Source organism: Salvia splendens, chromosome 10 (genome assembly GCF_004379255.2).
Source record: "Salvia splendens isolate huo1 chromosome 10, SspV2, whole genome shotgun sequence".
Taxonomy (NCBI): domain Eukaryota; kingdom Viridiplantae; phylum Streptophyta; class Magnoliopsida; order Lamiales; family Lamiaceae; genus Salvia; species Salvia splendens.
Genome location: NC_056041.1, coordinates 7,060,708 through 7,087,813, shown reverse-complemented (window position 1 = coordinate 7,087,813; position 27,106 = coordinate 7,060,708). Strand labels below are relative to the sequence as shown.

Genomic DNA, 27,106 nt, shown 5'->3' with positions numbered 1-27,106 from the left:
TTGAGAAAACCTTTTGTATGTATAATGTAATTATCCCGGTGAGTAAATGGATTATCACGTTCCACCCGCTGCTTTGTAGTAGTAATTTTTTAGTATCAAACGCATTTGATTTAAAATATCTTTGATAGTAGTGACTAAAAACATCAAATCAAACGGTTAACTTTCAGAAAACGATCTCACTTTTTAAGAGTACCAAATTGCTGTATAGCACATAATAATCTCAAGCATGTACTATCCATACGCACAATATCATTCGACAGAAATAATTCTAACCATGTCAGGTAACAATCGCTGAAAGAGATAATCCTAGTACAACAAACATGCGATCTTTTCCCATGTCAAAGAAGCATAAAGATTTATACAATAGCATCATCATCATCATCATCATCAATAGCGGCGTCCACCCGATGTGGACAATAATACTCTGCTAGCCTTTTTGCCTTTCTTCCCAACTTCATTTGCATTCGCATTGGCATTAGCCATACGTGAGGCTTCGTCGTGTTTTGCTCTAGACGTTACATTGGCAAATGAGGCACCACTATTTTTCCACCCTGCATCGTTGGACAACAATCAGCACTCTAAAAACTAAATCATTGACTAAAGGTCATGATCTGATGCCGAGGACATAGTAAATTACCAATTGCAGCAGAGTCATGAGAGGGATCAATTTTTGGGGTAATTTGAACAGGAGAATCATGTGCAGCAGCAAAACCAAGCCTCGCCACACTCGAAAAGGTTAGCCTTTCCCCAGCAGTCGAAGGGCCAGATGATGATATCACGGGAGGACTTCCCAAAGCTTAGGGCAGGAGAAAAACATCCATCAATTCATAATGATGAGAACTCACAAAATTTAAGCTCAAGCATATTTGTTGGGGAAGGCTACCCAAAGCACCAAATATGCTTGAGCTTTAGGGTTTAGGTGATTAAGATATCAGTCTATATGATACAATTAGTTACAACCATCTAGTTTACCACTCATTCTGTAAATTATTAGCAGTTTAGCACTACTTTCACCAATCAAAAAATTAGAAGCCTCATTATTGAAATGCTTAACCAAGGATCCATTTACTTTATAAGCTTAAACCAGCAAAGTAAACCAAACATCTACTCTAAACTAATGAATATTAGTTGGTCCGGATTTTGAACTTTAGCTCAGCAATTAGAATGTAACTTCCATACCAAGTCATTTGCTCATTTTTATCATCCAGGGAATAAATTATCACCTTCAAAATCATCTGTGGAGAAGCTAGGGGCAGCATCATGCGAATAATAAGACACAGGTGCAAACTGACTGCTTGCAGCTTCAGCTTTGATTTTGTCTTTCAGTTCCTATACGCAAAATACCAACTTTCATTGTATGAGTGCCAAACATGGCAATCATGATGTCAAGAATCAAAACAAATTTCAGATGTGATATAAACATAAGCATAAAAGACATGTCTTGCTACCAAACATACTCTCCCAAGGACCAATGTATAGTCAATGAAGTACTGAAGCATACTCAATCAATCTTTCAAAATTATGACATAAGACCTCTTGCACTAATACTTAAGAGGTTTGTATTTCTTTTAAGCATCCGCAGTACGCACTACCCTAGTGCAAAATAGTGAAAATTATTTCTTCGGTATAAGAGTTACCACTGCAAATGAAGTTGCATATCAAGAAGCAGATCAATTAGTCTGGAAAGTTTAGCCAACATCCTCTCAAAGCAAAAGAACCAGCCCACATTCATAAGTGTGCTCCCACACCCCAAGTCAAATATTAAATTCTGTACTCTAACCAATTTACTAGAAAATGTGCAAATGTACAAACGAACACCAAGCAGAGTTTCTGACAACTGTAAAATAGTTTTATTTGAGGGATTTAGGCATACCTTCCTAGCAAGTCGCTTTCTTTGATTTTCCCTATTCTTTATTTCATCCATAAAAGGAGAAAGGGACTCGGAAGGCAATATTTTACCCACATCAATTTCACAAAGCTGTTAAGAAGTGCATGATTGGCATCAGATTGATTCAATATTAGCTAGATTGCCAGCAATGAGACACAGTGGAAAACCAACAAAATGACAAGCAAAAGTCTCTCACCTACCCTTGTGAGAGTGAATAGTATCTTAATAGTAATCACCTGAAATGATGTTGTTAAGGAGAAATGACTTAAGAAGCGATAGCGTCGCCTCATAGCCTCTGATTGTGTCACTGTCTCCAGCTGTAAGATCTTCCCAGAGATTCTACAATTTTAGCCGTCATCATATGATGGGTCAAAATATAACACTTAAAAATGATCATTCAATGTGGCTCTTACATTTAGCAATATTTCCAAATCCCATATCAAAATAAACTTGACGCGTACGATAGCAGTCAGCAGAGCATCAATATGTTAGTAAGCCTCATTAAGAAACTAGAATGGTTATATGTTAATAGCTCTTAATTTTACAGTAATCTCATTAAGAAACTCATAGGAAAAGGATAATATAAACATAAATATTATCAATTAAATTTTGTAAACTGAATGAGAATAATCCAGTATACTGGTAGTCTGGTACCAATAGTTAGCAGTTTAACTTCGTATATAAATACATGCGAGAAGAATAGAAGATAGAAGCCTATTATCTTTGTGATATACTAAGAACTTATACCATAAAAACTGATATCCTGATTCACTTGCTTGAGCATCTACTTCAGGAAAAATAAACAAAGCAGTATAAGGAGCTATAAGGAAACAGTAATCGCATACCTGGTAGGAAGATTCTCATAGCTACCATAATGGTGTAGAAGACACTTCATGCTAAATGGATGAAGTATAAGATGCTGACCATCGATAGCCTATGCAGAAATAAAAATCAAAATGATTTTCTTGCATCCCTTAAGTAGGAAGTTCATAGAACCGGAGATGGTTGATTTCCATTACATAACCCAGACACCTAGTCACCTAGATGTCCCTAATATATTCAGATATGAAGTTTCGTCCACTTACCAGCTCTGTGTGTGTGTGTGTGTGCACGTCTGGGTTAGGGGGGAGGGGGAGGGGGAGGGTAAGAAGAGTATCAGATAGATCAAATACCTGGTAAAAATTGTATGAATCGCTCTCTGTGCTTTTCTTCGTGCCATTAGAAGGTGCCTGTGGATACATCTTATTTTCATCGAAAGAAGAAGATAAAGCTATGTCCTTATCTCCAACAGATTCATTGATATCTGTAACTTCCGGTGCATGGAATTCATCAAGCACCTTACTTGGAGATGATTTACCAAAACGGTCCGACTTATCATTAGTTGGAGAGATTACACGAGTGGCAAATCCAGAAGCACCATTATTGACATGGGCATCTGCAGTTGGAGGAGATCCATACTTTGCCCTGTCAAAGTTAGAAGTGCAATGCTCATTCCAATATTTCTTTCTTCGCTTCAACTGTTCCATTGCAGCACAAACATATGGAAGTTTCTCAATGTCATCAACTAGGCCTGAGTCAGCTTTAGCTATCCAACTATCCAGGTCAGACATTGCTTCTCTTACAGACAGTGCCACATCAGAAGTCAGTGTGAATTTTGAGAAAGAATCCACAATCTCATCTTCAATATCGATGTTCTCATTATCTTTAACTGACGAACTGAATGAGTCTTTTTTACGGGTTAATAGCACAAAGTCTATTTCATCACCTTCTCGGCACTGCTTAACATTCTCGATGCGGATGGTATACAATTCTTTTGTTGAAATCATTGTGAAGCACAATGGGCACTTCCTCCAGCATTCAACTTTAGGATCATCTTCGCCCATGGAGAAGTATTGCAAAATGCACGGGAAACAATAGATATGACCACAAGAAGTTATTTGTGGACATAAGGGATCATCCAAGCATATTGGACACTGGGCAGGAAAAGGAGTAGAGTATTTCAAGCAAATGATATCCTCCCAGCATAACATCTTATCCGGGTCTATAGACTCGGTTGCATAGTTCCCAGTATCTAGCACAACAAACTTGTAGTTTGCTTGAAAAAATAAGTCCTTGTTATAAGGTTTTCTCCTTGATTGTCTTCGTGGCGGAGGTGCCCTGTACTGCGGACGAGAAACAGTAATAGGATCGTAGTGGAAATTTAACAAGTGATTGTAGTTAACTGCCTGTGCTTTTTTTCCAGTTGAATGCCCAGAGCTCATCTGTGAAGTCGAAGATGCAGCAATCTGATTGACACTTGATGAAACAACAGTTCCAGATGGTTTGCTTGGCTGTTCAGAGGATCCAACCTGCAAATAAGCAGCACCCTTTGGAGGTGAGTTTGTGCAATCATGTTGTTGAACTGGACTTTTTCCATGGTTCTGTCTCTCCCTGACCTTCACCTAAATCAATACGAATATACAAAATCAATAGGCAGATAACTATATTAATTCATTGCTTGCTAACACCGGCATGCACAAAACAAACTAGGTTCAGTGGCCAAATAGTTCTGCATTGCCATACTAGTGCATTTAGTTACCACTAACTCATCACAATAGAACTTCAGTACCTCTTCGGTAGATCCACCTTGATTGCGTGCAGATGGAGACATTTGTCCTCCTGAAATAACTCAAAGAGGTGACGTAAAAACTTAGAAAAATGTAAGGATATTAAACAACCTTCGGATAGAAGGGTTGGAATCATATGATCTCTCAAGCCCAAAGCTAAAAAAGCTTTACCAAACTAAGCTTGCAACATTTCTCATGAATCATTAAGTATGCTGAGCAAAATAAGGGATTAAGCTACAAAAGTTGCACTGCACCGATGAACTTGAATTGAAAAAATAAAACAATAAAAAATATGATATCTAACTCAACAAGGGAATTCAACAGCCCAGTTTATACTCCGCTGAGATTTATATACCTATTCATAAGCACCAATATTTTATTTCTGAGCTAATTTACATCAAATCTAGAACAAAATTTGACCAGATCAAACAAGTCCTTAATTAACTGTGGCAGAATGAAAAACCTAGGGTTCAATAGCGAATAGAAGCAGGCGAATATTGAAAGAGCGTAGAGATAGATGAGGATGAAAACCTGAGAGATGGGAGGGCGGCGGAGGGGAAGCAGAAAATTGGAGGTTTTGTTGGCGATTAATGAATCCATGATTGGAAGAAGAAGATTGAGATGTTGAGGAAGACGATGACGACGTTGAACCGTGATTCAGAGAGGGCAAGATGGACATGAAAATTCCGGTTGGTTTTGGAATTTAATGTTTTCGCTTTCAGCTTCGCAAGTTTCGCCTCTGTATCTCTCTAGGTTCCTTCGATATGTATATATATTCAATATACGTATAGAGAGAGGACACGCGGCAGTATACCAGCCCACCCCGCGCAGGTACTCTGTCTAAATCTTCTCCAATTTTCGTATTCACCAAAACATAATGATGAAATAACTGCATTACTTATGGAATTTATACTATCGAAATTTACCCATGTATAAGTCCAGCTACACGTATTAGAGTCGACCTAAATTATCAAAATCCAGCCGATCTTGTTTTGAGATATGGATTTCGAGGGATGGATTTAAATTGATTGCCATAAGATATTCCACGTGGTGGCTAAGAAAGAATGAACGGAAAATGATAAGCACATCAATATTGTTATTGAAAAAATTTCGATTTCATATAACATAAAATTCACATTTTAATTGGATTTCCCACTAATAGTTTAACTGATTTGTTGTGATTTAGCCGGATACATTGTAAAATAGGAAATTAAATGACGCCGGTTAGATTGTCAACCTCGAGGTGATGGCGTGGTGCGGCATGGAGGCGATGCCAAGTGGGTGGGAAAACCATGGGCTGATCTACATGGTGTGGTAGGAATGGTGGGGCATTTGCCCCTCCTCATAAGTTTTTATCAATAGTATTTTTCATCAGAATTAAAATTTTATTTTAAATTGAACTTTAAATGTCCCTTTTTATTACTATAAATTTTGTTTATAATATATTTTTGCCCCTCCTTACATCAAAACCTGTCTCTATACCGAGGAAAACCCTTAACTAGTGGGGTTAGTAAATAATTTGTAATTTGCATACACATCTTCAACCATTCGTGTGTCATAACAATAATAAGTCCGCCTATTTTCCATCCCAACAATCACAACTCTCGCTGAAAACATGTCGATGTCTTCTAAAACCTAGTTTGCAGAGGGTCGCCGAATCCACGGATAAACCAGATGACATTCTATCAAAATGGCCACCGCTAGTTTGGGTTCCAACTGTCCGATGTTGCAAAAAAGCCCACTGACAGAGTGAAGAGGACAAGGGGTAATAGGGGTAAATTATAGAAAATATGAGTACAGTATTTTTCACGCCGAATACCACAAGTGGAGTGGGTTAGTGTATTAAAAAGTTGTGTGTGTAGTTATCACCCTAAGACGTCAGACCATTCATAGCAGTGGACAACTCATCTCCAATTTACTCCTGCAACGTCAGCATTTTTATCATCCAGCCTATCAGCTGCGCATCTTCAACCCATCAACGGTCTCTCTCAATTTCCACATCACTATCTTTATAATTCATTTTAATTGTTGGTGTTTATCAAATACTTCTTCCGTCCCTGGAAAGCATGAACATTTAGTTTGATAAAAGTTTTAATGTATAATTGGTAAAATAAGAGAGAGATCAAAGGTAGTGCAAGTAGTGCTAGTGAATAATGAGCTTTACATCATTAGTTGTTTGACTATTTAAAAATTAGAAAGTTCATACTTTTCAGGAATATGCTAATAAGAAATACGAGTAGTTCATACTTTCATTGGACGTATAAAATAATAAAATGAAATAAATTGAAGGCAAAAAATATAGAAAAAAATAACAGGAGTAGTTTGTATACTATGAAATAAATTTTAATAAAACTTCTCTCATTTTTTGTGTAACAATAAAAAAATTTCCTAATCACCGCCGATCAGCGTCAGGCGTCGCAATTGGCACCGCTCGTCCGCCAATCTCGCTCAGCCGTGCCCGTTGGGTCGGCGGTTGATGATCGCTGTTCATCGGCTCTTCTCCTACAATAGGCGCTGATCAAACCACCAATCAACACCTTATTGCTGAGTGCTCTTATACCTTTGACGATTTAGCGTGAATGTGTAAATAAAAAAGGTACTTTAGCGATTGTAGTAATATACTCCACCTTACATGCATTGTCATACCTTTTCGAAGGAACCAAGCCCAATTTAATCTATGCGCATGAATTTAATAGTATAAACTATGATCCACTTTTATATGTGATTTATCTTAACTAAGATAATTCATTATTAAAAATAAAAATATTTTTATCTCTACTTTATTTCTGGTCTCTTACTTTATAATCTACACTTAAAATACAAAATAAAATTATAAAAAATCCCATAAAGCCCTAAAGAAGGAGTAATTAAAAAATTACTAGTGAAGGTAAAAAAAATACTACTAGTACTATTTTCTCCATCCGCCTGTTACTAGCTTATTTTGTTGTATGTCCATTAATATTGGCATATTTACTTTGGCATTGAATTTTATATTTTAAAATAATTTATTTCACTCATATTTTAATTTTATTACTCTCTGCCCCTATTATGTGTCATAGTTTTCCATCTTGGCACGCCCTATCAAAACTAGGACTTATTCTTCTGTTTTTAAAAAAATAATAATTACATTTTGCTTCAAAAAAATAGTTTTATTTATAAAATTAGAAAATTTCTTTCATACTTTACCTACTTTTTATCCAATCTTTCATATTTTTTTTCTATCCCTCATTTGACATCTTTTTTCTTTTCTCTTTTACTTTTCCATTTTTTAGACGGAAGAAGTACATCTTAAGGAGTATTATTTTTTTATTCATTTTTTTTATGTACTTCATTAAATCCGAACCAGGTCAATTTATGGCAATTACAGCGAAACGAAAGAGTAATAAAAATTTGTTATAACTAACCGCGAAAGTAAAAGAGTATAGAGCTTCAAGCTGAAAATGGAAAAGCAAGCAAGTTTCCGTTCCTAAAAAACTCAGCAATAAGTAATTAGAATACGCCGACGGAGTCGCCGGAGATATCTCTCTTTCTCTCCGGTTCCACCTTACATTTTCCCTCCAACCTATTTGTTCCGCGAACTCCTAGTGAGGGGAGAGATTGATCAATTGTAGTATTAAGGGAGGGTTTTTGAAGTGGTGTAGGAAACTTTAAAATGGAGAGATTGGGATCGGAGGCGGCGTTGGCGGAGATGGAGTCGAGCATGAAGGAGGATCTCTCAATGGAGATTAATTCGCCCTTCAAGGAGAATCTCGCCACCTCCAAGGACTGGCGGAAGGCTCTCAACAAGGTTGTCCCCGCCGTAGTCGTCCTCCGCACCACTGCCTGCCGCGCCTTCGACACTGAGTCAGCTGGTGCCTCTTACGCCACCGGCTTCGTCGTCGACAAGTCCCGCGGAATTATTCTTACGAACCGCCACGTTGTCAAGCCAGGTTGTTAGTACTTAGTAGTAATTGCTATTTGTGGAACTCCCATTTTGTTGATGCTGGTTTTAATTAATGTCTGTATTTCTTGTAATAGGCCCTGTTGTGGCGGAAGCTATGTTTGTGAACCGTGAAGAAATTCCGGTGCATCCGATTTATAGAGACCCTGTAAGTTAGCCGCTTTGTAACTGTGTGATGGATTTGCCATGGAAAACTGTTCAATTGTAACCTTTAGACCATTCCTGCAGCTGATTATTACTATTGGCTAGTGCTGCGTAGTGTTTCTCAATGCATTACAAATGATTTTTTAGCTGATTCAAATAACTAGTGTGGCTTATGATTTGCTATGGAAAACTGTTCGATTGCCATACCTGCAGCTGATTATTACATACTGGCTAGTGCCGCATAGTGTTTCACAATGCATTACAAATGATTTTTTGTGCTTGTGATTTTAGCTGATTCGAATAACTAGTGTGACTTATGATGTGTTGGAGCATTGTTGTTCACTAACCTAACAAAAATTAATGGGTTGCTCAGCAGAAGTAATATGCTCCTTTAACTTCTAGATATCTGACGCCATGCCATTTTTCAATGTAGTTACTTTTTTCTTTAGCTCTAGAGATTGGATTCAAATTCCTAATGTGTGAATTGATTCTCTGATCCTCCAGGTTCATGATTTTGGATTCTTTCTTTATGACCCTTCTGCTATAAAATTCCTTAGCTATGATGAGATCCCTCTTGCTCCTGAGGTTGCATGTGTGGGGCTTGAAATTCGGGTGGTCGGAAATGATAGTGGTGAAAAGGTATATATTTCATGGTTTGCTACTTTAGTAACATTTCTAGCGAAGAGGATAGGGACGGTCCTAGTCGTACTACCAGACTGACCATTGTATTTAATCCGTGTCTTCTACTTTTTAATGATTACTGGTTATGGTAGACCGTAGGTCCAACTCTGAGTTACTTGTCTCAAACTGCCATTTTGCTATGATACTAATTTGAATGATTTCTACACATGTATTTATTGGAACTTATATCACCAGCTTTCATTTTGTTGTTTTCCACAGTCTTGTTGTGATTCTTCTTGAAAGGCATTGATTTTGGATTAGGACATATTTCTTCCTTTTTGGGAATTTGCAGGTCTCTATTTTAGCAGGAACTCTTGCTCGCTTGGATAGAGATGCTCCACATTATAAAAAGTATGTCCACTCTTCACACTTTGATGATATATTCTCTTGATTTATTATTGTTCACTCACATGAAGATTGATTGTTGTCAGTTGGGTGTGGAGGAAAACTCTTGTAATTCACAAAGTATTTGATGTTTTGGGAAATTATGGAAGTTTTATTTTTGGCCAAGAATCTATGATTGTAACTGTTTTTTGACCATGGGAATTGGGATATAGTCATAACTTAATAACCTTGCTGATTGATGAGCCTTATATATGCATTCATACTAAAGCGTCAAAATTTTCTTTTACCATGTATGCAGGGATGGATACAACGACTTCAACACATTTTACATGCAAGTAAGCTTATTGATGATATGTTTTTCAGTGTAGAATACTAGATACTGTGTGGTTTCTTGATTACTTTAATTATCTGTTACATGTTATCGTCTCTGTCTGGTTTCCTGATTACGTTAATCTGCTTTCACTACGCATGCGCTTTGAACTAGGAAAAAAAAGTTGAAAATAGGGTTTTGCATCTATTTTTGGTAACAACGGGCGACAAACAATTGTGCCTAAAAAAATTGCTCGAAACAATTTGGAACTAGAGATACCAGCCATCCATGCATAATATTGATACCATATCGGATAAAAGATATCCTAGTCAAAACTCAAATGATTCAGGTCCTGTCCCAGCCTGCATAGCAAACGTTCCCTAAAAGGAAACCACTAAGCAAAAGAATGAGTTAAAATATGACATTAAGCATACACCAGAAGGTCAAACTCAAGCTCCACCCTCCTTGGTGATGAGGTGTATATAAAATTCAAGTGTGGGTATTTTCTTCCATACTACTTTCCCTAAAGCATATACTCATGTTGTTTGGGCCTTTTTTTGGACTTTGTAAACAGTAAAGTGCATCAGTGATAGATAAGGGAGGTTGTTTTGAGGATGTTTGAACTCAGTTAATTTCTCAATAAACAATAGGGGAAACCTAGAAGGAATTTTTGGGCCTCCTGAGGTTTGCGGCAAGGAGATGACCTTCCCTCCCTTTCTTTTAAATTTGGTGGGGGAAACCTTGAGCAGGAAAAAAGCATTACATTGGTGGTTTACATTGCTCAATGATTGGTTGTTGGTGAAGACAAAGTTGAGATATCACATGTGCGATTTTCTTTGGGTAGAGTCAGTAGACCCGCTAAAGAGAGTTGTTCCACATATTCTCGTCGAAAGTAGTTTGTTATAATTCATAATATTTTTAGTTCATATAGGCAAGAGAAATTTCTTTATGAGGGCTGTATCATCTTAAAAAATCTGGGTCCTGTTGAGAAGAATGGCCAGTGCCTTGGTCCGTCTGATTCTTGAATCTTGATCATCATGTTTTGTGGCTATTGTCGTGTCCTAATTCTCAATTGAACCTTTTCTCTTTCACCTGTCTCGCACAGGCAGCTTCTGGGACAAAAGGTGGTTCAAGTGGCTCTCCTGTAATTGACTGGCAAGGTAGAGCAGTTGCCCTGAATGCTGGGAGCAAGACATCCAGTGCTTCAGCATTTTTCTTACCTTTGGAAAGAGTAAGATACTTGTTATAACATATAAACATCTTTTTTTTGATACTTTTAGTTGCTTCTTGTTTTTCATTAAATTTTTTTTATGTGTTTCACCTTTTTCTTAGTAATTTATGTTTCTATATCCTGTACTTTGTTTGCATCTTTTCTGTGCATATTAATGGTTTAGTACTTGGGCTCTACTTCCTCAGTATTTAGACGATAAATCAAATGAGTGGCGTCAATTTGGAAGAAACTAGGTACAGGTTCTGATGTTTTTCATTCATTTGTCTAGCTCAGTAGAGAGAAAGCCTTTTTGAACTGATTTCAGGTCACCATTTGTTTCTTTGCTACATTTTGTAGATAGAAGCAGTTTTACTCAGTTAATTTTAAAATCCTACTTCCAGTCCCAGAGTGTTGCAGTCTTGTAAACCCTGTTTACCTTTATTTTCCTTCTAGTTTTATGTTGAGACCATCTTCAATTGGTAAACTCAAGGGATTCAGCTTTCTGATGTTTCTTATATCATGTACTACTGTATATCATTTAATATAATTATAAAGTATTGGTATTTCTTTATATATGGTGTTCTCTAATACTAATGGTTTTATTATGACTCTTGTTATTGTTTGTATGAAGGCATGTAGTTTTTGACATGGCAAACTTGACCTTGTCCTCTTATATCTTGCAATTCTTCTTCTAGTGAATTATTTAGAATATATCTCATGAGCTTAAAATTTTGTGGTATGTAGTGTACTTTTAATTTCTTTTAATAAGAGCTAAATGATTTGGACAATAGGTTGTGAGAGCCTTAGGATTCTTGCAGAGAGGAAGAGAATCCTTTAGCAACACATGGGAGGCTGTCACAATTCCCTGTGGTACGCTTCAGGTTTGTTGGATATTTGGATAGGGTTTTATCTTGATTTTTCATTTTCTTTCTTGGTTTTTTGATGTTCGGTACCATCCTTTTCAAAATTCAGCAACTCTATATGTAACCTTTAATTAATTTGAATTTACTTGAACTTAATATGTACTGCTGCAATTTTTGGTTCACTATATCCGTAAAGAGTTATAAATTTCAACATTATTGAGTTCCAAATAAAGGAATGCAAAAGTTCAAATTTGACTAAGAAGATGGATTGTACATGGTGGCTGTGAAACAAAATTGATAGAGCCTTTTCTGCAGTACCTTCAGAGTGCTGGAGTTTCATCTAATGTATTGCTTTTATTTCTTGAAATTGGTTCATATCTAATGTATTGAACCTTTGTGGTAGAGATCGTCCCTGCATTATATTTTGTTATTTATTATTCTTTATTGGCTATTTGTTTGAGTGGGGAATCTAGTATTAGTATTTGACTTGAGTAGAGGTAGGTTTTATCTCTTAGAGTTTAGCTTTGTTTTAGGAGTATCACTTAGAGTTATATTTGGTTTAAGAGTCCTTATTTAATTAGGAGTTTTATTCGAAGTAGGAGCTTGTCCGGTGTTATTATAAATAGCTCCTTAATAGAAGATCAATGCATCTTGGGTTTAGTATAGGCTGGTTGTTACCATAGTGCCTCATTCTAGTATTATTTTCTGTATTTTATATTCAGTTTCTATCGAGTTTATTTACCATTCTTGGTTTTGTTCGTTCTTTTCTGTTTTTAATGTTCATTTACAGTCATCCTCCACTTGTACTCCATCAGTTGGTGCGGTGAATGATCGTTAACACACATAACGCGGATGGTTATTTTGAGGGATTAGAGAAGGTGGTTGAGGACGAGATCGGACATGCAGTTGATTGAGGCAAAGTTCAACGCACAAGCAGCCTCCATCGCTTCCATGAAGACGATGCCTGGGCATATCATGAAGCAACTTGCTTTGCTGGATACTCCTTTGGCAGTCTTACAAGTTGCAACCAATGGATCATTCGAGTTTGGCAGCACCAATAAATTTCATTTCCCGCCCCTCCCATTTCTATGCCACAGCCACCACTGCATGTTCCACCACTGGCCGTTGTGACAGCATGTACCTCCCATTTTCTGCTCCTATTTTCATTCTCTGCTCTTCTTTCCGACTGCAGGGGATGTTCACTCCTGTAAGTGTGCGTTTGGTCGAGCCCCTTCCGCAGCAGCTATCTACTCCAGTGCCCTCTGGCAAACAGTCCATGCCCACGGCTTCCTTTCTGATTTCTTCCCTGCCTCATCCTGTGTCTCCTGTTCCAGGGACGTTCCACTCCACTGCCCCTACCTCCTGTTTCCGCACCAGCCAAGTCCTTTACTCGTGGGAGGATTCTGCAAGCATGAGTATCAGCCCCTACCAGTCAGCACACAAAATTTAGGGTGGAGAAGACGGATCTCCAGGGGCGGTTCTGACATCAGCCTTGAGGACAAGGCTGTATCGATAGCAGGGCACTTGATTGAAAATTAACATGTTCAAGGTAGTGCATTTTGTGGTTAACTTTGACGAGATTAGGATCAGAGACTAGTCACATGAAGATGATGAAGTTAGGCTGTGAGCTAGGTTAGTCGTCTTTCAGGATGGGTATTGGGTAAAAGTTTGTAATGTGGTGCAGTGAACAAGCCTCATATCCTTTGCTATCCTAGCACGTTCAGTCAAAGTTTCGATATGTAGGAGCATAGACCTATGATGGTTAATTTCATTTATGATTGTTCACTAGGAATAGGGCAAGGCTTCTTGGAGACACTGTGTGCTGGTCCATTTGGTTGGAAGTAATAAATGAGTTTTTGACACTGTGGAGGAGCATGCAACAGAATTTAGGTCTGTTTCATGGATTCAAAAGTTCAAAGAGTGAAACTATTGATTTTTTTTTACAGATTGCAGACATAGCAGTTGTGACCACTATTTATTCTTTTTTCGTTTTTTTGGAGGGGTGTTCATGTTTTGTCCCTGTATGTTAACTTCGAAATTTTTGTTTCTATAAAGAAAAGTCTCGTTGTGTTTTTGTGGAACTTGTTATAACTAAATCATTATCCTATAAATTTATATAAATTTTACCTGTTGATTTCTTCATATTTCTGACGTATTTATCCATTTTTGTTAAATTTTTTTCTGATAAAGGCTACATTTCTTCACAAAGGATTTGATGAGACACGTAGACTTGGCCTCAGAAGTGAAACAGAACAGGTTTATATGTTCTTTTCTCATGTGCTCTAGATTCCATTTCCTGAAATCAAGTTTTTACTTATTAATAGTTACTGTTTACCATTAACTGTAGTAGACTGAATGACTAATCCACACCTTTTATTGTACTTGTTTTTATATTTCAGTTAGTGCTGCTTGCTTCTCCACCTGGTGAAACTGGAATGCTTGTGGTTGACTCGGTGGTGAGTGAACTTTTCTCATTATGGGCTCTATCTTCTTTGTGGGGGTTTCCGTTAATTTTGAGTGGTAGCAGAAATTAGTATTATCTCTTATGTTGGTATCATAAGAATACAACATCACGATGGTGTTTGTTACAGGTGCCAGGTGGTCCAGCCCATAAGCATTTGGAGCCAGGTGATGTGCTGATTCGATTGAATGAGGAGGTATTTTGTTCTTATAGTCAGAGGAAAATGTTTTCATTTATTCCTTCTACACGTCCACTTGTTTCTTTATTTTGATGAGATACCAAAAGTTTTGTCCAGGATTCTGGTAGTTGGTGATCTCTGTGTGGTTCTGAAAAAAATGAGACGGATGAAAAGGGGTATTGAATTTTGGAATTGATGGATCTTTACATAGAGTTTTGACATGTTTGCTTGAGTTATGTTTCACCCATGATTATGAAATATAATAATTGGAATATATTAGGTGAAGAAAAGGCTAGGAAATATGTCTCTTATTTTCATTTTAAATAATATGCTTGTAGATATGCTGATTAATCAATTGTACTTATATTATTTTAATCATATGTTATCCTTAATCACATCTCTAGTGGGACAATAAGTGGTTAAAATAAACATGTAGGCATGTTGAATCCTTTCTTCTTTTACATCTATAGAAATCCATTGATGTGATATGTTTGTCATATAATGCATAAACCTATGTGGCTATGTAATTCAGTGACATTTAATTGAAGTTCAGAAAAAGAGAGATCGGAAATTTCCACCCAGCCTGTACAGTTTTAACTTTAAGATCCAAAAGAATCAGAATAGAGTCATATTGTTTTTGAGTATCAGAAACACTTTTTAGATTCTATGCTAAAAGTCAGAAATTGGATACATGCTTCTTTTTCTTTGATAAGGCTTTAAAACCCCAGTATTTCTTGGCTTTCTTATTAGTTACACAACGTAGTGTAAATATGTTAAGTTGCAGCAGAGCAGATGATTTTTTGCGAATCCTATAAAATGACCAGATACTCCAATAATGATTTAATATTAGAACCTTGATACAGGTGAGTACCCAGTTTTTGAAGATGGAGACATTGCTTGATGATAATGTCAACAATAAAATTGAACTCCAGATTGAAAGAGGTGGCAAACCTTTGACGTTAGACTTAACGGTAATCATATAATTTCTCCTTTCAAAGTTAGATATAACTACTCCTTTTCTTTTTTCCTTTAGCCGTCTCCTTGGTTTATTTTTGATTTGGTCCAATTATCCGTATGCAGTATTAACACACTGTATTCTCTAAACAATATTTTGTTTAAACAACACTTATGTTAATATTCTTTTTGGTATAATACTGTCTTGAATTTCAAAATTTGGCCCTAGGGCAATGGATCTCTATATACTCTAGTATGTTTGCAAGTACCCAAGTTTTAATGGCATATTCTTGTTTCTTGTATGTGTTATGTTTGTTAGAGTTGTATGACTGATGATAGAATAGTTTAAGGCTCCTTGTAAGTGCAGAGTTAAAACATTAATTTGATTTTGTCAGAAAAAAATACAGGAAATATTTAGTTAGTAGTATTGTTACACGACTAATGTTGGCATACTGTTGCATTTTTTCGCATTTCCTTAAATTTCAGGTTCAGGATTTGCACTCTGTCACACCTGACTACTTTCTTGAAGTCAGTGGTGCAATCATACACCCTCTATCTTATCAACAGGTTGGCCACTAACCTTATACTCTATTCACTTGGGTCTTATTCTTTTTCTTTCTTGCTTTGATGCTATTATCTTATGCTATGAAGGCCTTGCATTTTGCCGATATTATATAAATTCCTCAGTTAGAGAAGCTTATTAATTCGGGATGTAATCTGGATGAGTTGCTGTTAATGCTTCACAAACCGATTATCAACTAAAATTTTCAGTCTGCCCGACTAATAGGTTTGGATTTTTGATGTTATAATAAAAAAAGTAAACAAAAATGTACTGTAGGAATACCATGTCAATTGAAAACTATTCAATGCAACACATACTTGCAAGATGGAGATTTTCCTGCATGCTCGATTGACTCTAACGTTGTATGTTGGCGGTACTTTTACAGTTGACCCTTGTAATCTTGGTTGCTGCACCTTTATTTGAATAGTGTACATATTGGAAAGAAGTATCTAAAGCCTTGACCTCTCTGGGAGGATAAAGGAGCTAAAATTGGTTTCTTTATAAGCCTAGTGAAGAGTGTGTGGAACAATGGAACCACATTGTTTTTTGTCTTTTTGTGGTGCACAATGTTGTGGCATTCTGTTTTATAGGCTAGTTTGGTTTATGCATTTCTTTTTATTTGTCATTTTTTGAGGTCCCGTAATTGCTCGTCACCTCTTTGAAAACATTCCAGACGCAAAATATGTTAATTGCATAGAAAGTATAAGTAAGGTACTCAAAGGCTCAATAATAGTACCTTTCCTCAATAGGGAAATTTGACTTCATTGATTCACGATTGATGGTTTTCTCTGAAAACAATGGCTGCAGAACTTACTACTTAGCCATCACTCTTTGCTTTGCTATTTCAGACATATCGAGGCCTGCTTTAAATGTGCGGTTGAATAGTTTCCCAATCTTTCAACAAGATAGAAAAATGCAATGAGTGTGATGATGATCATCAGAACTGTCCCTAAGAAAATCAATTTAAATGGATTTTTTCATAGAGGAACAGGAAATTGTTAATCTTATTAGAGGCAATACAATAGAAGCATATGGAGCCATGATTGACAATACAATGGAAATTTAGAGCACATGTCAACTTCTATCTTTTGTCTTGTGCCCTTAGTATTTATGTCTGTTCATGCCTGAATGATTGAGTCTCTAGTAGTTGGTTAGTAACTTATTGGACCTATTTCTTTTTTATCTATCTTAGTACAGTGTGTTTTTCCTTGACATTTTGTGTGGCCGGGCGTTGCAATGTCCTCATAATTGATATACTGTGTAACTTCTATTGTTTGCAGGCCAGGAACTTCCGCTTCCAGTGTGGTCTTGTATATGTTGCTGAACAAGGGTATACAATTTTATTCTACATGTTCTGCATATTGGTTACTACTGCCAATTTCTAAGACTCTTAACCTTAAGTTATGTTGCAGTCAAACCAGATAAGTTAACAGGTCATTGGTTCAACCGGTTGGCTTGGTGTAGAAACCCACCACACCAGATAATTATAAATATATATGTTAACTCAGCACACAAGACTCACACACTCTTGAGTAACTCACACACACTCGCAATGTTATCAAATAGCGGATATGGCGGCACCATGGCGCTATGGCATGGCGTTCAGTGGTGGAAACGCCGTAGCACCATGTCGCTGCCATAGCACCGCCATATCCGACTTTTGACAATATTGCATGTGTACTGTATTTAGGAATGAGACATTATGCAAGAAACATGGAGGTTAGAGTTGTATTTTATACTTTACTAATTGTTTAAAGTGTTTTAAATGTTATATTTTTAATTATTTTCTAATTTCTGAATTATATATAAATATATAAGTATTATTTTATTTATTTAATTATTGACCGCCATATCCGCCATACTAATACGCCATATCCCTGTGGCAGTTTTTAGGCGAACCGTCATAAGCCGCCATGCGAGATTGATAACATTGCACACTCGGTATGAACACTCACACACAGAGAACACACACTAATTGAAGAGGAAGAGAGAGTTTCTTGGAGAAAGGGAATTCTCTTTTATTGATTGATTTCTAACTATCATCTATCTCGGATACAAGTAAACCGAGCTATATATAAAGCTCATACAATCAAGTAACTGCTACTAACAGAAAAAGAATCAAGAAACAAGAATCAAGAAACTAGAGCTGATAATTGCTTTTTCCTAACAGAATAACTAACTTCCTAACGGCTAGTTTTCTGACTCCTTCTTCCCTTAACTCTTCTAGAACTAGAGCTGAGTGTGGACTCTCTTCTTACAATATATATGTACATATAAAAGGTATTGTTATATCAAACAATATGCATCTAGAATCTTTATTGGAATAGAAAATTTGTCATTAATATTTTACTATAATTGATTAATGATAATGTTTAAGTTATTTAATTAAAAAGTATAAGATGCGACATAATAAAAAATATAAATTTTCCCATTAGTGGCTTGTTAATTTCTTATTTGCAATGAATAATTGTAAATAACCCATTACATGCTATAGAAACATCTAACAACAAAGTAAATTCTAAAAAATAAAGTGAAAATAATAATCGGTTCATGGAATCACCTAAATATAGTTTAACTGGTCCTTTGACTAGGGATGTCAATCGGGCCGGCCCTACTCGGGTTGCGGGTCAATCGGGTTGTGAATGCTTTCGGGTTGTAAAAGTTCAACCCTAACCCTAAAAGCTCGGGTTTCGGGCTATCCCAGCGGGTTAATCGGGTTGCTACCGATAAGATTAACATCCGATCAATCCAATAAATAATGATGAAAATTAGTTATATTCATAAAATGTAAAATATTTAATTATAATAAATTTGAGATATATGGTCAAACTCAATCATAAACATGATCAAATACTAATATTTGAGATATTTCTTGAAATTTTAATGCATGTTTTAGAAATTTAAATATTTTTTAAAGTGAATTTGAAGTTTTTAATTTATTTATCAATTATTATTTAATAAAAATTCAATATATAATTTGTATATTTAATATACAGTTGAAAGTTATTTTTTTAGTTATCTATATTATAAAATCAATCAATGAAGTGTTGAATTAGGAGTAAAAAATAGAATAATAGAAAATTTATCGGGTTTTCGGGCCAGCCCATCGGGTTTTCGGGTGTAGCCCTAACGGGTCGCGGGTTAATCAGGTGCGGGCTAATTAGGTTTTAATTTTATCGGGCTAGAAATTTCCAGCCTTACCCTATAAATTTGGCGGGCTATTCGGGCCAGCCCATGTGTCCTATAAACTGTAGGCCATCCCTACCTTTGACCTTTCCAAAGGTCATCACCAATTAACGTGGTACTAGATACAAATGGAAAGTAGTATCCGGTCTACGTTTATACCATAAGACTGGAAACTGCACATGGTCCTATAAACTGTAGGCTTTTCAATTATTAATAGCACATTTTTCATTGTAGGTACATGCTATTCAGAGCTGGAGTTCCACGCCATGCTATTATTAAGAAGTTTGCTGGTGAAAACATAGCAAGACTCGATGACTTCATTTCTGTTTTATCTAAGTTGTCAAGGGGTGCAAGAGTACCATTGGAGTATATCACTTATACTGATCGTCATCGAAGAAAGGTACTCCTGGTGCCTATGGACTACATTGTTGGATGTAGCTTATGTCTCTTTAGATAAACATAATCCATTTGTGAACTGGTGATACCTGTTCCCACTTCCTTCCACTGGATCATGGTGCAGCAATAAAAAAAAATCTTCCTCTTCCATTTCCTTTGCAAAAAGTTGTGTTATGCATTTTGAGATTGTGACCAAAAAACATGCGTCAGCTGTGATTGTTAGGTATGGCCATGATTTATTACATACGTTTGCTTGTTTTACTTCAAAATCTGCATATCTGTTGTGTAAATCCAGTTCAAGGAAATTAAATTACTAGATATATATGTATTTTCTCAGCCTAGGAAATCAGGTGGTATATTGTCCTGGGATATAGTAGTATCAAGTTTCTTTGTTCCATCATGCATGGTAGAATAACAGCATAATGCTTTGTCTAAGTATTAATTGTTCAAGATTCTCTTGGCTAGTTATACTGAATCTGGCACATGGGACACCCACATTTTCTCTAGAGGTTCACTTCAATCAGCAAACCTTGATGGTTTTATCAAGGTCCAGCTTGTAATTTTAGGATCTTTACTTTCATATTCTATTTATTGTAGCTATAATCTTATGTTGCTGTGTGGTTTATTGATACATTTCTGCATATTGATCAGTGGATAACCAAATGTTTCATATAGTCAACTATTTTTTCCCTACCAACGTTGGGCTTGTGTGAGTACCTTTTGCTTCACAAAGATATCCCAAATGAACTGTTTCTTTTCTTCCACATGGATTTAATTCATCCCCAAGTTGCATCGTTTTAGTATATATACACATGAAAATTCTCTGAGATGCATGTTATCTTTCTGCAGTCTGTCCTGGTCACAGTTGATTGCCATGAATGGTATGCCCCTCCTCATATATACACTCGTAATGACAGTACTGGTTTGTGGACAGTGAAGCCAATGTTACCATTAAACTCTTCACTGGAATTATATGTTAATTCAACCGAACAAGCTCTAGCAAGCAATATTTCATCATGTTCTGCTGAGGTTACTCCAAGGGAACATGCACATCAATGCGTTGGCCAAGGACCAACGAATGGTGTGGCTAGTATGGAAACTAGTTGTGAAGAAATTGATGATGGTTCACATTCTGTGGATGAATCTGATGCTGGGTCAAAGAAAAGGAGGGTGGAAGATGATTCTGCTGATGGTGTTTTATCACCTGAATGCACCTTGCATGAATCTAGGGAAGTAAGATTAGAGGAGACTGGACCAGAAACTGAGACAGTTACAAGAGATTTTCCAGGTGCAGCAGCTGCAACAAACAATGTTTCAGTAGCTGAGCGAGTGATTGAGCCTACCCTAGTGATGCTGGAGGTAATATAATTACACGAATAGCTTCTCCACTCCTTAACATTACTTTTGGCCTTTCTTTTGTCATTACAAATTTGCAATAGAAACAGTATCTGTTGATGAAACTGGAGGACTGCATGATTAGGAGGAGTTATAAGCTTTGGACTAAGTTGGTATACAGTATACATATAAGAGATTCAAAGATAGTAGGTTGAGAAGCTGAGGCCAGGGGTGTTCATTATTTTTGAAGCATTCCTTTCCTAACTATGAGCAATATTGAAGAAAATGTTAGGCAAAAATAGGGGATTGTTGCACACTCATGTTTGTTAGATACTAGCATTAATACCTTTAAGTGCGTTTAAAATGGAGTTGCTATTTGCTTTTTGAGGAGCAGAATTTTTCAAAAAAAATTAAATCGAGATAATTGTAATATTCCAAATTTAATCTTGGAAAAGGGAGGTCATGATTTGAAAAAAAAAAAACATATTTGGAAAAAAGTGGCCTTGGTGGCGTCCGGCAAGGTTGAATTTTGTCTGGCTGAAATTTGGTGTCTGGTTGGGAATTACGGTGGTATATGCTGTTGCCTTTTTTTTCATAAATGGCCGGCTAAGAATCTAACCATGATATAGTTGGGCTCTGGGCTTGCACTTTCTTGTTCTCTATAGGAGATACACTTCATAGTATCTCTACTCAGGGAAATGAGCAATTACCTTGCAGATATGAGGAAGGAGCAAAACTTTAGTCAAATTTATACAATGTACTATTCGTACAAGTGAAGCAAAGACATTTTGTTTCCCTTAGTGATGTCTGATTTTAATCCTGGTTTTGAGCCACTTAAATCAACTTTTGTCATGTCAGGTTCATGTGCCATCATCTTGTATGCTTGATGGTGTGCACTCACAGCATTTCTTTGGAACTGGTCTTATCATATATCATTCTCAAACTATGGGATTGGTTGCTGTTGACAAAAACACTGTTGCGGTGCCCGTATCTGATGTCATGCTGTCTTTTGCTGCTTACCCAATTGAAATTCCTGGCGAAGTAATATTCTACCTATTCTTGATGTAGTCTGTTACCAGGTGATGTTAAGCTCTGTATTAATTGTGTCAGGTTGTTTTTCTCCATCCGATGCACAATTTTGCACTTGTTGCATAGGACCCTTCCACTCTTGGTCCTGGTGCTTCAGTAGTTCGAGCTGCTGAACTTCTTCCCGGTAAGTTCTATGAATTTGTGCTAGCTGGCGTTCCTCTCTTAGTCTAATATTCCTACTGTTCTATGCTCTTTAATCTTGATATTGAGGGGGCGTTTACTTTAAGTGATATGATAGATAAATATAATCCAAGCTAATCCACTATTTACTATGTTGGTTTTTGATGGATTGATTAAATTTGAGCTTGTTTGACCATCTTATCCTTCAAACTCAATACTATATTTTATCAATCAATCTCATCACTCAAAGTAAACGCCCTTTAAGTCTCATGCTTAATTCATGCAATGCTATTTGAGTTTAAAGAAGTTGCTGAAGTAACGTTCGAAAAGCTGGATTGAAGGTGTAGTAGTTTAAATTTGAAGAAGTTTCGTAAGTAACGTTATAGTACTTTCATGCTCTTACCCAGGTTTTGGGTATTGTAGAACTATTCGGCATATTAATAGAGAATTCTTATGCTGGGCATTGCCTTATTCGTACAGATTCTTATGCTGGGCGTTGTCTTATTCTTACAGACTCTTCTGCTGGCCATTTTTGCCTTTTTCCTTAGTAAATTTGTGTTTGGTGCAATGCATTCAATCATCTGGCTCCTCACTGCATACTGTTTGTAGGTTTAATGCCATAAAATATGAAAGGCAAACCTGAGCATGCCCAGAAAGAAAAAAAAAATATTTAAGCTATAAGGAAAACATGTGGAAAAATCTCAAATTCTATGTGATATACTGCATGCACAAAATGATTTATATGTTCCTTTCTGTGAATTTCTCCTCCAATTTGCCCCTTCTACTTCTTTTATCGCCAACTCTTCTCTTCTCCTTGACTCCCACTTGAACAATACCTGGATGTACATGTTCGACAGAACCCCCACTACGACGTGGAGATTCTGTGTGTCTTGTGGGGTTAAGTAGGAGTCTGCAGGCAACTTCTCGTAAATCTTTTGTTACAAATCCTTCTGCTGCTCTGAATATTGGCTCTGCCGACTGTCCAAGATATAGGGCAACCAATATGGAAGTAATTGAGCTCGATACAGGTGGGTGAGAATCAATATCTCATCTAATCTTATTATTGTTATATAGTCTCTGTAGTTTGGCTTTTCCTGCTGTGCATCGCCCACTGGTCAAATAAGCAGTCTTGGTTCTTCTTTCCTTATGTTTAGATTTTGGAAGTACATTTTCCGGTGTTCTCACAGATGATCTTGGAAGGGTTCAAGCCGTTTGGGGAAGCTTTTCAACACAGGTTTGACCTTTCTTTATCTGCTGCTTGAGTTCATCTGAGCTTCTTGCTGAAAACTTCTTCTGATTGCTGGGTGCACTTGAAACCTCTAGCTCAAATATAGTTGCAGTTCATCCGAAGACCATCAATTTGTTCGAGGCATTCCAATTTATTCGATTAGTCAGACTCTTGACAAAATAATATCCGGTGCCAAGGAGCCTGCCCGTCTCATAAATGGAGTTAAGAGGCCCATGCCAGTTACTAAATTACTGGAGGTTGAGCTTTATCCCACTTTGCTCTCCAAAGCTCGTAGCTATGGCCTAAGTGACTCGTGGATACAGGTACTATGCCCTTTATACATTTTTTACTTTTATATCTTACATTAATTGTGATTCCATGATTCCATCCTACTTAAACCTCAATACTCAATAGTCAATACTTTTAAAGGATAAGATACACAATAAATTGGGTTTCATATTTTTTATATGTTTTGTCTTTAATAGTTCCTTTTAATTTTATTTAGAGAGGTATTGCATGAGTTCCTTTTTACCTCGGCACCTTTGATGAAGTATCTGACATGAGAACTATAAATGTAACGATCGGGTTTTAACTTCTAGTGATATTAAGGTGCTCTGAAGTTACTAATGATTTTGCTATGTGTCACTGCTGATGGATCTGTTTTAAGTGCGGACAATAGAAATAATGTATTTATTGTACCTAATGTTTTCAAATTAATAAGGTGTTTTATTTTGTTTCTGTGTACAACATGTTCAACTGTCGGACATTTTTCAGAATATAATCAGATTTGCTTGAAGAAATGAGCAATCTATCCAAAAAAGTTAAGAAGGTTTCCTGCACACGAACCTTGAAGTGCATAAGAATTACCAAGTAATTTCTATCTCCCTAGATAGTGCTAGATGCGTTTAAGGTTTCTATATGAAAGCTTGGTCTCTCTGTTTTCAGGCACTGGTGAAGAAAGACCCTATTAGGCGTCAAGTTTTGAGGGTTAAAGGCTGCTTAGCAGGATCTAAAGCTGAAAATCTGCTAGAACAAGGTGACATGGTTTGGGCAATCAATAAAGAGCCAGTCACATGTTTCCGAGACATTGAAGATGCTTGCCAAGAACTAGACCGGTGTAGTGACAATGATGGGAAGCTCAAAATAACAATATTTCGTCAGGTTTTCTTGTAAAGAATGTCTATCATGTTTAGCTAAATTATTATACCTGGATGCTCAGTATCTTATTACACTGATTTTCAGGGTCATGAAATTGAGTTACTGGTGGGGACAGACGTGAGGGATGGAAATGGAACCACACGTGTCATAAATTGGTGTGGTTGTATCGTCCAGGATCCTCATTCGGCTGTACGAGCCCTTGGATTTCTGCCTGAAGAAGGTCATGGCGTGTATGTGGCAAGGTAAGATGCCATGTTCCCCATCTTTTGATTTTAAAAAGTTTTTTGAAAGAGGCACACTCCAGTACCATCCGAATGCACGGGTGCACCTGTCCTAATTAGTTACTATAATTGGGGATTATTAATGAGCTCTAGTTAAACTGAAGTTTTCATCGACTAAGCCAAGGGCACTAGTGGCCAAGGGAGCTATTCATTTTTGTTTTTCCTCGTTTATTGGAACAATAAATACACAATAAGTTCTCACCATTTCCATGTCTCCACAGATTTTAGCTAATAAATAGAGAGTAGTATTTGTTTTGATTATTTTGTTGGAAATCAACTAATCCACTACTAAAATGTCCTGATATTATGATTTTTGTACAACTTATTTTTAACTTAAATACAAAAGAAATGTTACATTTTCTTTTCCAAATATAATCTTTACTCCTTGCTCTTTCAGTCTCTGTATAAAGTGCTAGTACCCTTTTTCCTTCCTTCTTGAATTTGTTAAATTTGAAGATTAAAGTGTGAGAACATGTCCTCATTCTTTCAAATCAATCCTAGCCTATGCCAAAGTTTACAAAAATTATATGCTTACCTAAATTAAATCGCAATGCTCTACATGGAATCAATATTTGATCTAAGTTGATACCATGTCAAGACTTTACTGGTGCAATTAATAGGTGGTGTCATGGAAGTCCTGTTCATCGGTATGGTTTATATGCTCTTCAGTGGATTGTAGAAGTAAATGGGAAGCCAACTCCTGATTTAGATGCCTTTGTTGCCGTGACAAAGGTATGTTTCCTGTCATCGGTTACAAAATCATACTACTGCTTATTTACTTTATTTCTGGAGGCCTAAAACCAATCTCCTAAACATGTCTTGTGATAATCTTGCATCATTGTGATTCAAGCAAAAGGCTGTGTGTTGGTTTAGTTGTTATTCTACATGATTCTAGAGCCTGAGTTATTTCTGTAATACATATTATTATAGGAAATAGAGCATGGGGAGTTTGTTCGTGTTAGAACAGTTCACTTGAATGGAAGGCCTCGGGTATTTACACTGAAGCAGGATTTGCACTACTGGCCTACATGGGAGCTGAGTTTCGACCCTGAAACTGCAATGTGGCGTCGAAGGACGATCAAGTCGGTCGACTGCAGCAAGGCTATGTGATTCGGGTGTTAGTCTCGATGTGTTAGTGATACGATCATATCCTAATTATTTAGTTGCATATTTGATTTACCATATCTTTCCAATTTATATTTAGATATTTGTTTTTTATTCAATAAGTTAGGGTAGTAGTATTCCAGTACTATAAATAGGAGAGATTATATCATTGTATCAATCAATGAATGAATGAAATATTTTCTCTAAACCTAGCTTGAGCAACAAGCGTAATTTTAGTTCTCTCTTTGCTGTCATCGGAACACGTCCGTGAAACAGCAAATCGTGGCCTTTCCTTCGAGCTTGTCGAAGGTTCGATCACCTTATCACTCCGAGAAGTTAGTCATCCGGTCACATTACGGAGGACGTCCGTAACATCTGGTGCTTTCATTGAGTGCTCATCACGAAGGACGTCCGTAACAGTTAGCTTTATTCAATACTATTATTGTCTTACAGTCTTTCATAACTGCCCATTTGTTTAGACAACGGGCCATAAAAATTTGAAACTAGCATTGAATTATTTGTTGTACATTATGATCACAAGAATATTTATAACGGAGGTTATAGATACATATACATGTAGAGATGGTAGAGTGCATGAAGAATAAATATTTCGCTTTTTTCTAATTCAATATTTTCTGACCTTTTATGTTTCAAGTGTACGGACATTTTTTAGTTTCGAACGGTTCATATTATGTTTGATATTTATAGGTTGCCAAATCTATATAAGTGAATGTTTTAAAAAATTGTTTATGAAACAAAATAGCTCAAAAGCCAAGCTTTCCAGTTTGTTTTTGTAATTTGCTGAAGGAGTTTTTTTGTTTGGTATTCCTGAAGAAGATAGCTATTCATTTCATATCGAGAATAATTTTTTCTATAAGAAGAATGTAACAAAATATCTTATTCTCAAAAGCACAATTAGTTTAATCATTTTAGTTTTGAGTTTGCAAACATCTCAAAGCTTTATCATTCAATTACTTCAACAACCATACCTTTGCAATAATAAGCACAATTACTTAAAGGTGAGTAATATCACCAAACTTGCGATTTCGTAGTGCAGCCAAAGCGAG

At 36.5% G+C, this 27,106-nt stretch overlaps 1 protein-coding gene and 1 pseudogene across 2 annotated transcripts; one reads left to right on the top strand and one right to left on the bottom strand.

The window, feature by feature from the left end:
• Nucleotides 1-180: 180 nt before the first annotated feature.
• LOC121750869 (RING finger protein 10) lies at nucleotides 181-5,258 on the bottom strand. 2 transcript variants are annotated; one of them, XM_042145504.1, is made up of 10 exons: nucleotides 5,026-5,258; nucleotides 4,497-4,546; nucleotides 4,324-4,329; nucleotides 3,061-4,236; nucleotides 2,734-2,822; nucleotides 2,125-2,227; nucleotides 1,874-1,978; nucleotides 1,224-1,329; nucleotides 638-796; nucleotides 181-551 (listed from the first exon to the last, which is right to left on the bottom strand). In XM_042145504.1, exons 1-10 carry the CDS (start codon nucleotides 5,171-5,173, stop codon nucleotides 388-390), a joined length of 2,106 nt encoding a protein of 701 aa, XP_042001438.1. In that variant the 5' UTR covers nucleotides 5,174-5,258; the 3' UTR covers nucleotides 181-387. The 2 variants fall into 2 exon arrangements, with proteins under 2 accessions (XP_042001438.1, XP_042001437.1); XM_042145503.1 differs by having other exon boundaries at nucleotides 3,061-4,329; nucleotides 5,026-5,257.
• Nucleotides 5,259-7,911: 2,653 nt separating this feature from the next.
• Nucleotides 7,912-26,612, top strand: LOC121751000 (annotated as a pseudogene).
• The last annotated feature ends 494 nt before the right edge of the window (nucleotides 26,613-27,106 follow it).

Bases quoted from the DNA above. Each gene is read 5' to 3' on its own strand.
- LOC121750869 (XM_042145503.1), bottom strand. From the start codon at position 5,173: ATGTCCATCTTGCCCTCTCTGAATCACGGTTCAACGTCGTCATCGTCT. The intron at 1,330-1,873 runs GTATGCCTAAAT...TTTTGCGTATAG, and splicing joins GAAAGCGACTTGCTAGGAAG to GAACTGAAAGACAAAATCAA. The intron at 797-1,223 runs GTGATAATTTAT...TCCTGCCCTAAG, and splicing joins CTCCACAGATGATTTTGAAG to CTTTGGGAAGTCCTCCCGTG.